General features: G+C 43.1%; 1 protein-coding gene across 1 annotated transcript in view; it reads left to right on the top strand.

The window, feature by feature from the left end:
* Nucleotides 1-13,702, top strand: part of LOC135084059 (microtubule-associated serine/threonine-protein kinase 3) — a 41,778-nt gene that overhangs the window by 14,553 nt on the left and 13,523 nt on the right. The window contains exons 11-23 of the mRNA XM_063978802.1: nt 94-211; nt 889-1,013; nt 2,104-2,206; nt 2,930-3,084; nt 4,314-4,400; nt 5,300-5,457; nt 6,637-6,779; nt 7,509-7,614; nt 8,503-8,629; nt 9,765-9,866; nt 10,470-10,541; nt 10,930-11,055; nt 12,442-12,542. Of these exons, the coding sequence (XP_063834872.1) occupies nt 94-211; nt 889-1,013; nt 2,104-2,206; nt 2,930-3,084; nt 4,314-4,400; nt 5,300-5,457; nt 6,637-6,779; nt 7,509-7,614; nt 8,503-8,629; nt 9,765-9,866; nt 10,470-10,541; nt 10,930-11,055; nt 12,442-12,542 (1,523 nt within the window). The remainder of the gene's footprint in view (nt 1-93; nt 212-888; nt 1,014-2,103; nt 2,207-2,929; nt 3,085-4,313; nt 4,401-5,299; nt 5,458-6,636; nt 6,780-7,508; nt 7,615-8,502; nt 8,630-9,764; nt 9,867-10,469; nt 10,542-10,929; nt 11,056-12,441; nt 12,543-13,702) is intronic.

Below are 13,702 nucleotides of genomic sequence, written 5' to 3'. Positions count from 1 at the left end.
AAAAGTTATGCTGTTTTCGAGTTTTAAGAAACCCATATCAAGCCGACTGAGCGAAAACGTTTACCAGTAAACTTACTGTACATCATTTTTCAGGGCTACGGCAAGCCAGTGGACTGGTGGTCTATGGGCATCATCCTATACGAGTTCCTGGTGGGCTGCGTGCCTTTCTTCGGAGAGACCCCTGAAGAACTATTCGCTCACACTGTCAATGGTAAGTCCAATTCATCCTGTATTCTTCTGAATAATAGGTTCTCAGCACATGCCATATGTTTGTCTCGAAACGCTGGTAGGGTCCAAAATTAGTAAGGAGACATGTAAAGTGCCCCTTAACCTTTCACGGCCCGGACCCCCGCGCGACCTTGCTGACGTGTTTTTTATTTTTGACGTTCATAAGTGCCAAAATACTGGTTTAAATTGAATAAAATATTTTTGATTTTGAATTTTTGTTACAAGGAAGTCAGGTATCTCCCGGGCTACTCAAACTTCACAGGTTGGGTTAAACTAGTGGCTAAACTGTAGATCCTGACTAAAAATAGATGTATTGAGATCGAAAGATGGGATTAGTGCTGTTTTTAAGAGAAACCCACTCTTTCTTAAGACATAGACCTCTCCCACGATTTACCACTACTCTACTTTGTCTGCATCGAGCGTTTGGTGAAGGGTTGACTAATGGCCGTTTTCACCATCAATCCCTAATAAAAAAAATTAGGGATACCACGATACAATTGATGCCCAAGCTCGATCCACGTAGTTAAAACTCCAGTATATTCAATTAAAAAAAACTGCTCCCATTAATAAGTGGTTATCAAACGTTACTAATGTACTATGTAAACCCTGGTCTTCCTAAAACAAATAAACAAATTACAATCGATTGTATGTCCTATGCAGACGACATAGAGTGGCCGTCGGAGGAGGACTTCCCTATAGCGGTGGAAGGTCGCAGCATCATCACCGAACTACTGGCGCGGAACCCTCGCGATCGCTTGGGGACCGGTGGCACGCACCAAGTCAAGGTATTTGACTTCTAATTAATTTAAACGGGTTTTGACGTGATACGCAGTTAGCTGTCTATCATTAGCCTGTGACCACGGCCGGTGCAACCCGGTCATAACGTCAGGCAAATACAGGTAATATTTTAGTATTACCACAGAATAATAATAAGTACTACGTACAGAAGTTTTACTTCGCGAAGGTATTTAAAAAAATGTATGCTCAATGTCATTAACAATATGGTGTAATTTAGCTTGTCTCAAGAGTCAAGCAAGTTTGTCAGAAGTTTTGTTGACAAACGTCAGTGATCGGTACTGCGCCGAAGCTATAGGGCTGACTTCGGTAAAATGATGTGACGTGAGGTGCCAATCTGCAGAAAATGGCGGAGGAAATACATGATTTAGCATGAATTAAAATGAATAATATTAACTACTTATTTACCTCTCAGTGTCTTGAGGCAACTTAAAAAAGTACATTCTGTGTTTTTATTATTATTTAGGCAGTTTTAAATACAGTATTTAGTACACCATTTTCTTTATTTTCTTCCATCATACACAAGAATACGCGTGCGTGAGTCAATGTTCGCTCGTATGTGAGGCCTTGTCGAATAGTACTCTTGTAGGGGGCAATCGTGCGTGTTTTGTTTTCGATGTAAACTCGCGGAGATGAACAGGCCTGGTATTACCTATAAACCGCGTATCGCGTTAAAACCTGTTTATATTAATTAAATTATGCAACGCGGAAGTTCAAAATTAATATTCAACTTTTTGAGCCATACAGGGTGTCCCAAAAAGTTGTGTCAAAACGAAGCTTTAAGGTATAAAACCCTCAGAGATATCAAATTTTCCGGATCACCCCATGTATGTTTCGCAATTTTCAGTATTATTGGAGTTATTAGCTCGCAGTGCCTGGATGAAAAAACTGGGAGATCATGCTTGATTTTTGAGACCAAAGACCGGTCCGGTTTCCACCAAGGCAGAACAGAGCGGAGAATCATTTTGAATAACCAATCAGATTTCATTCAGATTGATGAAATTGACAGAATGAAATCAGGCCTTAAATTATGTGTTTTGATTATTACAATGTGCATCAGTAACAAATATTTTCGTGCAGGAACACGTGTATTTCTACGGGCTGGACTGGAACAACCTTCTGAGGAGGAAAGCCGAATTCATCCCACAGCTGGAGAATGACGAGGATACCAGCTACTTCGACAGTATGTCACTTTCTTATGAGCCATTTATCAAATTATACCTTCTTGCGCAATACATACAAACAATAGGGCCCATGAACCTATTTGATTACTTTGATCTAGGTGTTTTTTTTTATACAGGGTGTTAGGTAAATGGGTATATGAGCCGACACTAGCCCATGTTAACATGGTCATATAAATGGTATGGTGAAGTCAGAAAATTGATATCTTCATTTTAATTATTTTATTTTTCATACCAATCGGATTTTATAAAATTAATTTTGTATGAAAATAAAAAAAAATAAAATGATGATATCAAATTTCTGACTTCACCATACCATTTATATGACCATGTTAACATGGGCTAGTGTCGGCTCATATATCCATTTACCTAACACCCTGTATGTAATGTATTATCGGCCACAGTTCCAACTTCCCATTTTCGGCCATGTCGTCTAGTTCTATCACAAAGAATCACAATTTGATGAGAGCGAGAGAAAAACTGAACTGGGTAGCTGGAACTGTGGCCGATAATACTCGCGATGGATTCAACTGTGATAGCGTGGTTGTATATTCGATATCGCAGTGGATTATTTATTTGATGATGATATTTAGCGACAAGATAACGTGATGGTGATGGTTGGAGCGAGGCCATGTTGCTCACACACACACGGCACAGTTAAGCGCTAGACATATAGAACAACTGTTTAAGTAAATACCTTGAGTACATAAATCGTGTATACCCAGGCCGCTGCGACCGCTACAACCACAGCGAGGTGGACACAGACGAGGCGGCCGAAGCTGGCGATGCGCCTGATGATGCTGGATTGTTTGCTGCTTTTAGCAGCACCAGCCCTCAGTGGCGTCGCCACTACCACTCTGGCTTGGAGCACGACTCTCGGGTAAGTAGAGAGACCTTTGAGTAGACTGCCCTTCCTTCTCGGCTCTTAGGAGAAAGCCTTGTCCATTAGTAGAAGACTTAGCGGCCTTCGGAAGTAAGCCAGATTTCCACAACAGTCGATATTGCAGTACCAGTCATCAATGAAACCGCCACTACTCAGACTTGGAGCATGACTCTCGGGTAAGTACACAAAAGAGGGTAGAAGTCCTAGACAGATTCAAAACAACCGATCCTGTGCTGACCTTCTCTTAATGCGATGCCGCTTCATGCGACTTTCATCTCTATGGAGCACGACTCCAGGATAAGTAGACCTACCTTCATCCTCAGGGAGAAAGGCGGATCTTTGGCGATTGCATTGTCCAGCAGTGGAAGACTTTGCAGCCTTCAATAGCACTGGCCCTGAGTGGCGATACTATTACCACTCAGGACTCTAGCATGACTCCCATGAGCGTATAGATACTACCGTTTCTTCTCGTAAAGACGGGAGAGGCTAGGGCTCCCGTTGTGACTGCTATAACCACAGCGAGGTGGACACAGACGAGGCGGCCGAAGCAGGTGATGCGCCCGACGATGCTGGATTGTTTGCGGCATTTAGCAGCACCAGCCCTCAGTGGCGTCGTCACTACCACTCTGGCTTGGAGCATGACTCCCGGGTAAGTGGAGGCATCTTTGGAGACAGTTTTATCAAGCAGTAAAAGTCTCACACATATTCCATAACAACTGTTCGTTCATTCGTTGCCCTGCCAAAGCGTTTGCTGCAACTTTCACCAAGTCATCGCCATTTTACCTTCCTTTTTGAGGTGAAGGGTGAGGGGGTGGGGGAAGGCTCTTATTGTCTATCACTAGACGTCAGATATATTTCCACTAGGGATGTTATGGATACTGTTACGAATATTGAAATAATACTATACCGGTTTCGGTTACGGTTACGGATATTTTTTTATTTCGGATATCTGAAAGTTTCGGTTACGGTTACGGATATCCATAACATCCCTGATTTCCACTACACCTAATATTGCGCTGCTCGCGTTCAGACGCGGCCTACGACTATAACTAAGTAATTGGTCCACCCCGCCCACTGCCACATCACTTGAAATATAGGCAGCTATAAAACCATTTTTTTCCCCACCGTTCCAACTCCTGTAGCCAGAATCTACAGCTTGACCGCCAATAAAAACCCAACCAATGAAGGTCAAGTTATTTATACGTACGATGTTTTTGTCTCCACAGAGCACGGACAGCTGGCCCGGCACGCCGGATAGCGCGGGTCCTCCCACCACGCCTACCGCGCCATTGCACCACCACCCCAAGTGTCCCGTGAGTTATTATGTTATTTATTCATTATTATAAAAAATCCTCCTCTGTTAAATCTTAAATACCTTTATTATAGGGTAGAAAAGAAAGAGATGTATTATTCAAGTTTAGTTCTACCAGCGCTGTCTGTATTTAGGTGCTTTAGGCCCGGTTTCCACCAACGCGGAGCGGAACGGAGAAGTGTTTTGAATAAACAATCAGATTTCATTATTTCCACACAGCTCTGCTCTACGTCACGTCGCCGCCGCTGTCAAATTATATAGACTGGGCTTTACGCAAGCGGCAACTGCTGAGAATTTTTCGAATCCTCTACCCAACTGTTATCGTAATTGTAATCAATTAATATTGAGATTTGACGAAAAAGTGACGTCAGTTTGTCTGGGACAGCCGTGTTTTGACAACAGTCGCGTTTTGACAGCACATAAAAAGTACGAGTATGTCAATGAGGGTTTTCGCGAATGAAAGATCCGCTAGATGGCGGGACGTGGATGTGGGGTGTGACTGCTGCGTGATTGGTGGATTTTGATATATCTGTCGATGTCATGTCAAAAATAACCAATCATGCAGCATTTAGACCTCGCGTCTACGTATTGCCATCGGGCGGAATTTTCATTTGCGAAAACCATCATTGTTCGTTCGTTCGTTTCAGCCAAATGACGTCCACTGCTGGACAAAGGCCTCGCCCAAGGTTTTCTACAATGAACGGTCCTGCGCTGCCGTCATCCAGGCTCTTTCCGTGACCTTTACCAGATCGTCGGTCCACCTAGTAGGAGGCCTGTCCACGCTACGTCTTCTAACCCGTGGTCGCCACTCGAGAACTTTTCTGACCTAATGGTCATCGTTTCTACGAGCTATGTGGCCCGGTACCAATTGACCATGTGTCATTATTAATTGTTTTCCAGATGATCGGAGGCAGTGCATCAACAGCTGAGTCCTCACAAACGGACTCGGACGACGTGTCGCCGGCCTGCCGCCGCCGCACCACGCTGCGAGTGCACCCGCACCCGCCGCACCCGCCGCACCATTCGCACCACGCGCACCTAGCGCTCGTGCCGAGGATGTGAGTATGACAGGACTATCCCCACCTCTCGTTCCCACCGCTGCAACTCCAGCTTGACTTACTTGACTTAAGGTCCTATGTCCCCTAGATGGGGCAGAGGGCGTCCACAACAGTCCTCCATCTCGTTCGGTCTTGAGCTTCTCGCTTGATCTCGCTCCAGGTCTTGCCGATCTTCTTCGCCTCGTCCGCTACAGTGCGCCGCCAAGTTTGCTTGGGGCGACCACGTTTGCGTTTTCCTTGGGGGTTCCAATCCAGAGCCTGCTTGTGGATGTGATCGGGATCCCTTCGGAGAGTGTGGCCAATCCAGTTCCACTTGCGGCGCTTGATCTGATCTTTCGTGGCAGCGTTCCAATAGCTCGATGTTGGAGATTTTCTCAGGCCAGTTATATGCCGAGAATTCGGCGAAGGCAGCGGTTGACGAAGACCTGCAGCTGGTGCGACATGACCTTCCACGTTTCACACCCATAGAGCAGAACGGATTTAACATTGGACCCGAAAATTTTGATCTTGACTCTTCGTTTCCGTGACTGCCATACGGGACGAAGTTGTGCGAAGGTAGCTCTGGCCTTAGCAATGCGCGAGATGATGTCCTTTTCGGTACCTCCAGCTTAACCGCCAATAAAACCTAACCAGTCAAGGTAAAGTTTAAGCATGGAAGTCGAATCTTGACTCCTCTATCGAACGTCGAACTCTTCTTACGTTCTTGTGATTAATTTCGTTGCGGGTCCAATGACGGTTTATGACAGTTTAACTTTCCATCGGATGTAAGTACATAGATGATGGCGCGCTCGGTTGTTTCAGCCAATAAATGTCCACTGCTATAGCTATTGATATTGTACTGCTGTATACTTATGCTCCACGCAGTGTCTACTATGATGTACCGTCATCTGTACATGAACCAGTAAGCCTAGAATATGCGCCACGAAAAACTTAGTGATGAATTTTATTGAAGTTACACGATAAGCCCATAGATTTGTCGTCCTAAATCGTCGCTAAGATAATGGCGTGCATTAGAATGCTCGACAGGTCAATGACCACGTTGCTAACGCCTCTGTACACGCCCACTTTTAACGAGCATATTGGATGGGTAACCATTTGCCTAGTGTCTAAACTGTATTTCATCCCTCGAGGGAATCATCTCGAAATAATTACATCAATCTACAATATTGTGTTCCCCAGGTCGGAGATAGCCAAGAAAGAAGAGAGCAAGAGCATGGACCGTCCGGACAAACCGGACAAGAGTAAGCCGTCCGCATTAGTGGCTACCAAGTCTATGCGACGCTCCGCCAGCACCTCCGGACTGTCACTCGTTATCCATCCTGGTAAGATATACACTATCATCATCATCGTCAGGTCATTTAGTCTCCACTGCAGAAGCACGACCCTCTCTAATTTACCAGATGGAAGATAATGAGAAGCATTTTTTTATCCTATCCTACTTCCTACTAATATCCTACTTCCTACTAATATTATAAATGCGAAAGTTTGGATGTCTGAATGTCTGGATGTTTGTTACTCTTTCACGCAAAAACTACTGAACGGATTTTAATGAAACTTTACAGTATTATTGTTTATAACCCAGAATAACATATAGGCTATAATTTATGACGATCTGTGACAAACTAAATTTCACGCGCGGGAAAAAGCTTGTAAAGGTATATAGCTTAACTAAGTAAACCCCTGAGGCAATGGAGCGGTGCGAAACAGGTGACACGTGACGTATCAGAGCTATCATGGTATAAAATAAAATCTCACAGTCGGTCTATGTAGCAAAAACTAGCTAAAAACTTTCGCTCTACAACCCTCAGGAAACCCACTCAGTTTTGAGTTTTGCCTGTAGTTGTTGTAATAATAAGTATTATTTTATATGCATTTATAGTCCGTTACTTTATTTTAAAAGAGTTCTCTATTACCAGCGGACGACAGTTCATTCGGCGGCGGCGCGGCCTGTCACTGCCATTTTATATACCACAAATAAGTGCAATTCTACAATAAACATAATCTGACATGCCGTCTATTGTGCTTCATTCTAAAAGCGTCTCTATTTCCAGCGGATGACAGTTCATTCGGCGGTGGCGCGGCGTCGCCTTGCGCGGGCAACACGTCTTCAACCAACTCGTCGCGAGACTCGTCGCCGTGTCGAGACCCGCCATCGCCGTTCGCTCTCGCCAACCACTCGTGAGTACAACTAATAATATTTATTGTAGTGTACGGTAAGGTAGATGCTCTGTAAAATGACAGTATGTTCTTATTATGAACTGCCAGAATGCAATTCTGACATATGGAGGCGTAGTTATAGTCCATTCAGCGTAAGTAAGTGATTATGACAGTTCTATTTAGAGAGGCGCTTCTTTTAAACCTAATCGATATTTTTTAGAATCGAGAATAATTTCTTAAGAAATCTAATCGACATTGTATTTGTTTGATTTTTAATTTTATCGATAACGTTACTGTTTTTCCAAAACACTAAATAGTCCAGTCAATAAAGCATATAGATAGCATAGCATTATAGATGGAAATCCGTGGAACACAATTTCTGACTTCGGGACTTTATTTAGACTAGTCAGGAGGTGAACATAGCAAAAGTCCCCGCCCTTAGCCCTTGAGCCAGCGGGATGAGGGGGGATTAAAGGTACCACTTTTCGGTTGCAAATTGAATAAGCTTTTTTTGGTTCATAGTAGTCATGTCACTAATAGGACTCATAGTTTCCGAGGATTAAGTGAAAAACCGAAAAGTGGTACCTTTAAGCCCCCCTCTCCCCGCCGGCTCAAGGGCTAAGGGCGGGGACTTTTGCTATGTTCACCTCCTAACTAGTCTAAATAAAGTCACGAGGTCAGAAATTGTGTTCCACGGATTTCTCTCTACACCGTCGTTAAAGCATTCATTGACTGGACTAAAAGTGCAGTTGTTGGCATTGACTGGGTTATCAAAAACGTAAAACTGTAGTTTAATATGATTCAAAGGACCATAGACATAAAATGTCAGTTCATAATTCAACTTTATGTTAACCCAATAAGATGTAAAATGCATTACTTCGTTCCCAGTTTGATTCAATCTTCGAAGCCTCCGATCGTTGTCCGTCGCGGTCCGCGCGGGTTCGGGTTCACCATCCACACCGTGCGCGTGTATTACGGCGACACGGACTACTATACCATGCACCATCTTGTTTCGGTGAGTTTTAATGTTGCTTTGAATTGCCATTCTATTATTTACTTATCTATGTTTATAATTACACAGCGAGAGATTAATCGTGTGTATTTGGAAATTTTAAATGAACTACTTTGTAGGCTAATATTTGATTTTTGATTAAATCAAATGTAGAAAAAATTATATGTCATGCTTCTGACAACCCTTTTATTTTAGGACATGGAACTCTTCACTATCTTACGTTTTCTGAAATTTTTAGCAATCCAGTATACCCTATGCCTATGCTATACTGTACCCATTTCCGTTTTATTCTCGCTCTCATCAAACGGTGAATCTGCGATAGAACGAGACGACATGAGCGGAAATGGGTAGCTGGGACTGTGGCTCATAGTACACCACTATTTTTACTATTGTGTCTCCACAAGGGCCCCGAGCCATAATTATGGCAACTGCTGACCTTAAGATAGAAAGACACAGGTCTTAACGCGACGTTTATGAGTTACATTATGTACTCACGGCTGCTATGCTGAAGCCGTGGTCACAAGCAGACTGGCGGCTCGCGGCGTCGTAAAATTTTCAAGCCCGCCCGAACGGACGGATTTTTTTTATGCTGACCTAAGCTTTGTTATAAACTTGCCGTTCCAAATTTCAGACTGCACAAGATTGGTAATTCATTTATGGGGAAATGTATTAAACTTTTCAATAAATTACCACAAACTGTTGTAGAATTGCCCATTCATAAATTTAAAGCACATATCAAAAGCACCTTAATGAAAAAGGGCTACTATAAAGTTGATGATTATATAAAAGATAAAAATGTTTGGAATGTTTTAACTACCTAGCTCGCATCAATACTTATGACTATAATATTTTGTATATTTTAAAGACTGTAAACCCTTGAAAAGGAGGCTGACAATAGTGACTGAGTTTCTTGCGCTGCTTCTTCTCAGCACTGGCCCATTTATTGTCCCGAAGCAGTGGTAGGGTTAATATTGGGACGTGTAAAAGTGCTTTCTAAAAGCCTATTTGCAAAAATAAATAAATTTTATTAAATTTTAATTTTATTATTGAATTTTATAGATATTTATCTAACTTTAGTAGTTACTGTGACCCCACTAACCCCAGTTTGGCAACCTCTGACCTAAGTTTATTTCTCCAGGCGGTGAGCGAGCAAGGCGCGGCTTGGGCGGCGGGGCTTCGCGCGGGAGACCTCATCACGCAACTCAATGGAGAGTCTGTGCAAGGCTTGCTACACACACAGGTATGCACAGATTTGGGATAACGACTTTAATGTACTTTGTAGTAAGGTTTAGAATGCTACATTGTTGTTTTTATTTATTTATTTATAATCTGCTTGAAGGCTTACAGAAAGTCCAACGCGCCAACAAGTTATACAATACAGATAATTTATAAAATCAATTTCAATATGTAAAATTGTCAAATAATTAAAACGATAAATTAAATAATAGTCAAATAACATTAAAATTAAATACATAAAATAATTAAGTCCAAGTTGTTGTAAGTAAGAGCAAATATTTAGACGAACACTATGTATTTTACGAATTTAACTCTATTTTTCTAACATATGCTGGGATCATAATACTGACGTTCTGGCTTTTATAGTTGCCCTAATCATCTATCATACAATATAAGTCCCCATTGGAGCAAGAAATCTTCATTTAGAACTAACAGGGCTGATTGAACTTAACATAAAAACCAAACCCCTGTCCGGTTTTTATTATTCCCTGTTGTTATTGAAAAACTGTTTCAATCTACATTAGCTTAACTCTGTTACTTCGTTAGTAGGTATACATTTACTTGCTTGAGTTTTACAAAATTGTGAGTAATGTCGTGTTTCTTTCAGGTGTTGAGATTGCTGTTGGCAGCACCGCATGCCACTCTTCGGGCTACACCTCTCGATCAAACCACTATTCAGGTTTGTATTTAATACCTTCATCCTCAGGTTAGATCCAATTTTACCTGCAAATAAGTTTGACAAACAGGTTCAGAGCTGTAAGGATGCGTTATCAGAGATACGCGAAGATGTGTTTGTAAAGAACCAATAGAATCGCTTCATTTACCTCGTCTCGGTTACCATAGCTTTGGTAGAATCGGCATAGTGCAGCGAAATTTTTGTACATACAAAACGATTGAGGAGGATGTGTGCGAGAGAAAGCTTTTAGCATTTGTAAATAGTCTGCTCCTTGTACATCTCTGATGGAAACGATCCCTACGGGACTATTAGTAGTTTGTGTAAGTATCTGATATTATAATTAAAAACAAAAATACTTGGGTCATTAATAGTGAACGTAATTTTTCTCCAGGCGGGCGGGCGGCGAAGGACCGGTAACGGCAGACGGGCCTCCGCGCCGCCGCGCCCGCGACCTCGAAGGCGCTGTTCGCTGTTCCGAAGGATTTCTACCAAGCGCGCCTCGCAGGAGATGCAGCAGGTTCGTTACACTACTAAAATACCCACTCATTACTACACAAACCTCTCTTCACTACACAATAGTACACAGCCCCTCTACACTACTTACAGTTCCTCACACTATACAACCTCCCTAAGTTACAGCCCCTCCACTACAAAGAGGAGTCCCTTCCTCACTACATCCCTCCACTAAACGCAACTCCTCCTTTTTTACCTTTACTAAAGCCTGGTCCGTGAGCACGTAGAATTTTGTCCAATGACCCCAAGCTACCCATCCTTATCGCTCGCGCGTAATTATATTGCTGTCGCGACTGTGCGACGCGCGCCCGCAGTGAGTGTGCGAGCGCGACAGCAACATAATTACGCGCGAGCGATAAGGATGGGTAGCTAGGGGTCATTGGACAAAATTCTACGTGCTCACAGACCAGACTATACCAAGCGCGCCTCGCAGGAGATGAAGCAGGTATGTAACCTTATGGTGAAGGTAATAAGGTTCAAAATGCAACGGCAGACGGGCCTCGGCGCCACCGCGCCCGCGACCTCGAAGGCGCTGTTCGCTGTTCAGAAGGATCTCTACCAAGCGCGCCTCACAGGAGATGCAGCAGGTACTAACATCGTTCGTTTTAGCCGAATGACGTCGACTGCTAGATAAAAACATACATCAAGGATTTTTACAAGGACCGGACCTGCGCCGCCCGCATCCATCCACCTCCCGCGACCTTATAGCGAAGATAATAAAGTCCAAAATCCATTCTTGCGGTGAATCTTCTCAAAGCGCGCCTCGCAGGAGATGCAACAGGAACTAACATCGTTCGTTTTAGCCGAATGACGTCGACTGCTGGATAAAGGCATCCCCCAAGGATTTCCACAAAGACCGGTCCTGCGCCGCCTCCCGCGACCTTATGGCGAAGATAATAAAGTCCTAAGTCCATTCTTCCGGTGGATCTTCTCAAAGCGCGCCTTGCAGAAGATGCAGCAGGTACGTAACCTTATGATGATGACAATAAGGTTCAAAATGGTGGGAACAGTCCCGTAACTATAAAGCCCTACTATCACTGGTTGAGTTTCACTGGAGGTCAAACTGGCCTATACAGGAATTACAGCAGTGGGAAAGAGGTGGGACGTTCCTTTCACTACCCTCTTCCTTTTTCCGCTAACCGTCGAGATTTAAAAATAGGTTCATATACAAGGTTTTGTTTGAGTTTTCTGAGTTGGTTCATCGCAAAAATAATCCTTTTAAAGCCCGCTCGCACACTCACTGCGGGCGCCCGTCACACAGTCGCGATAGCAATATAATTACGCGCGAGCGATAAGGATGGGTAGCTTGGGGTCATTGGACGAAATTCTACGTGCTCGGCGACCGGACTATAGAAGGGAGAAGTTTAACTTATACCTTTTTTTGTACTAGATGGTGACCGGCGGCGTGGGTAGTGGCGACTGTCCGTCTTCTCCCGCTTCATCATCGCCAGCGGCTGATAGTCCTCTGCACACCACTACACACTATCAAAGGTATTTAATTCTTAATATTTTGCTTTTGCAGAAGAATCTAAAAGCAGTGCCCTTTTTGACCTATTTAAGAATCAAGTTTACTTTAAAAAACGTTGATTTCATTAAAGTACTTTTCAGCGACTACGAAAGACGTTATTGTATTCACGGTTATCCTTTTTCTGAGTGCTGACACGGGGCTCTCTGGATCGCAGAGCCCTGCTAGCCTAGGATGCCATTATGTCATTTTATCGATTTTAGACGACAGTGTAGGGACACATTGTATTTCGTTGAGTTTGCAATATTGTATTTCAAGCGAGTCGCATTCTGTGGCGCTCGCCAGTCGTTCCGTACATCGCATAGAGTATGTCCGCTACCAAGCCACTATTCTAATTGTATTGCACATTGTGAGATCAAGAATATATTTCTACAGTGACCTTCGGACTTTCATTCAGTAAACCTTCTGATAGAGTAAAGTAACACCCATAGACACAGATATAACACACATACTACACAGATACTAAAGTGGTGACCCAGGTATTACAACAGGGTGTTACAACTGTATCATGAGCTTATCTAAAATCGATAAAATGCCTCGTTATATCGTGGAGCTAATCTTAGCCCGGCTGGGCACGTATTCAGAGTGTCCAGTGAGAAAGGAGCTTGATATTTTTTTATTTTTAAATATTTTTAGTAATTTGTATTGCGCAATTTAGTAGTGGGATTACTACAATAGTCGAGCGGCGGCAGGATTCGAACTCGCGTTCCCCGGATTACGAGTCCGCCAGTCCGACCCCTTCTCCGTTCGGCTGTCGTGCCTTTTTGATTTAATTGATTAATAAGAAAAGCGACGTCCACTCGTTTAACACGAGACATAAGAATAAACTTGCTGTTCCATCTTTTAGGTTGCAAAAAATAGGTAATTCATTCTTGGGGAAATGTATTACCATATTTAACAAAATACCACACAACCTTGTCGAATTGCCAATAAACAAATTTAAGATACATATAAAAAATACCCTTATGTTCAAAGGGTACTACAAGGTTCGAGACTATATTGATGACAAGGATGCGTGGTCAGTTCAGTCTGCACATATTTGATGTACTTGAATTTGGTTATTCTTACCGTTAGATAATTCCTGGCAATTAGTGGTGACTGAGTTTGTTCCGGCGTTTCTTCTCAG

The sequence above is a fragment of the Ostrinia nubilalis genome, chromosome 25 (genome assembly GCF_963855985.1).
Source record: "Ostrinia nubilalis chromosome 25, ilOstNubi1.1, whole genome shotgun sequence".
In the NCBI taxonomy this organism is placed as follows: domain Eukaryota; kingdom Metazoa; phylum Arthropoda; class Insecta; order Lepidoptera; family Crambidae; genus Ostrinia; species Ostrinia nubilalis.
This window is presented reverse-complemented; position numbering and strand designations above follow the sequence as displayed.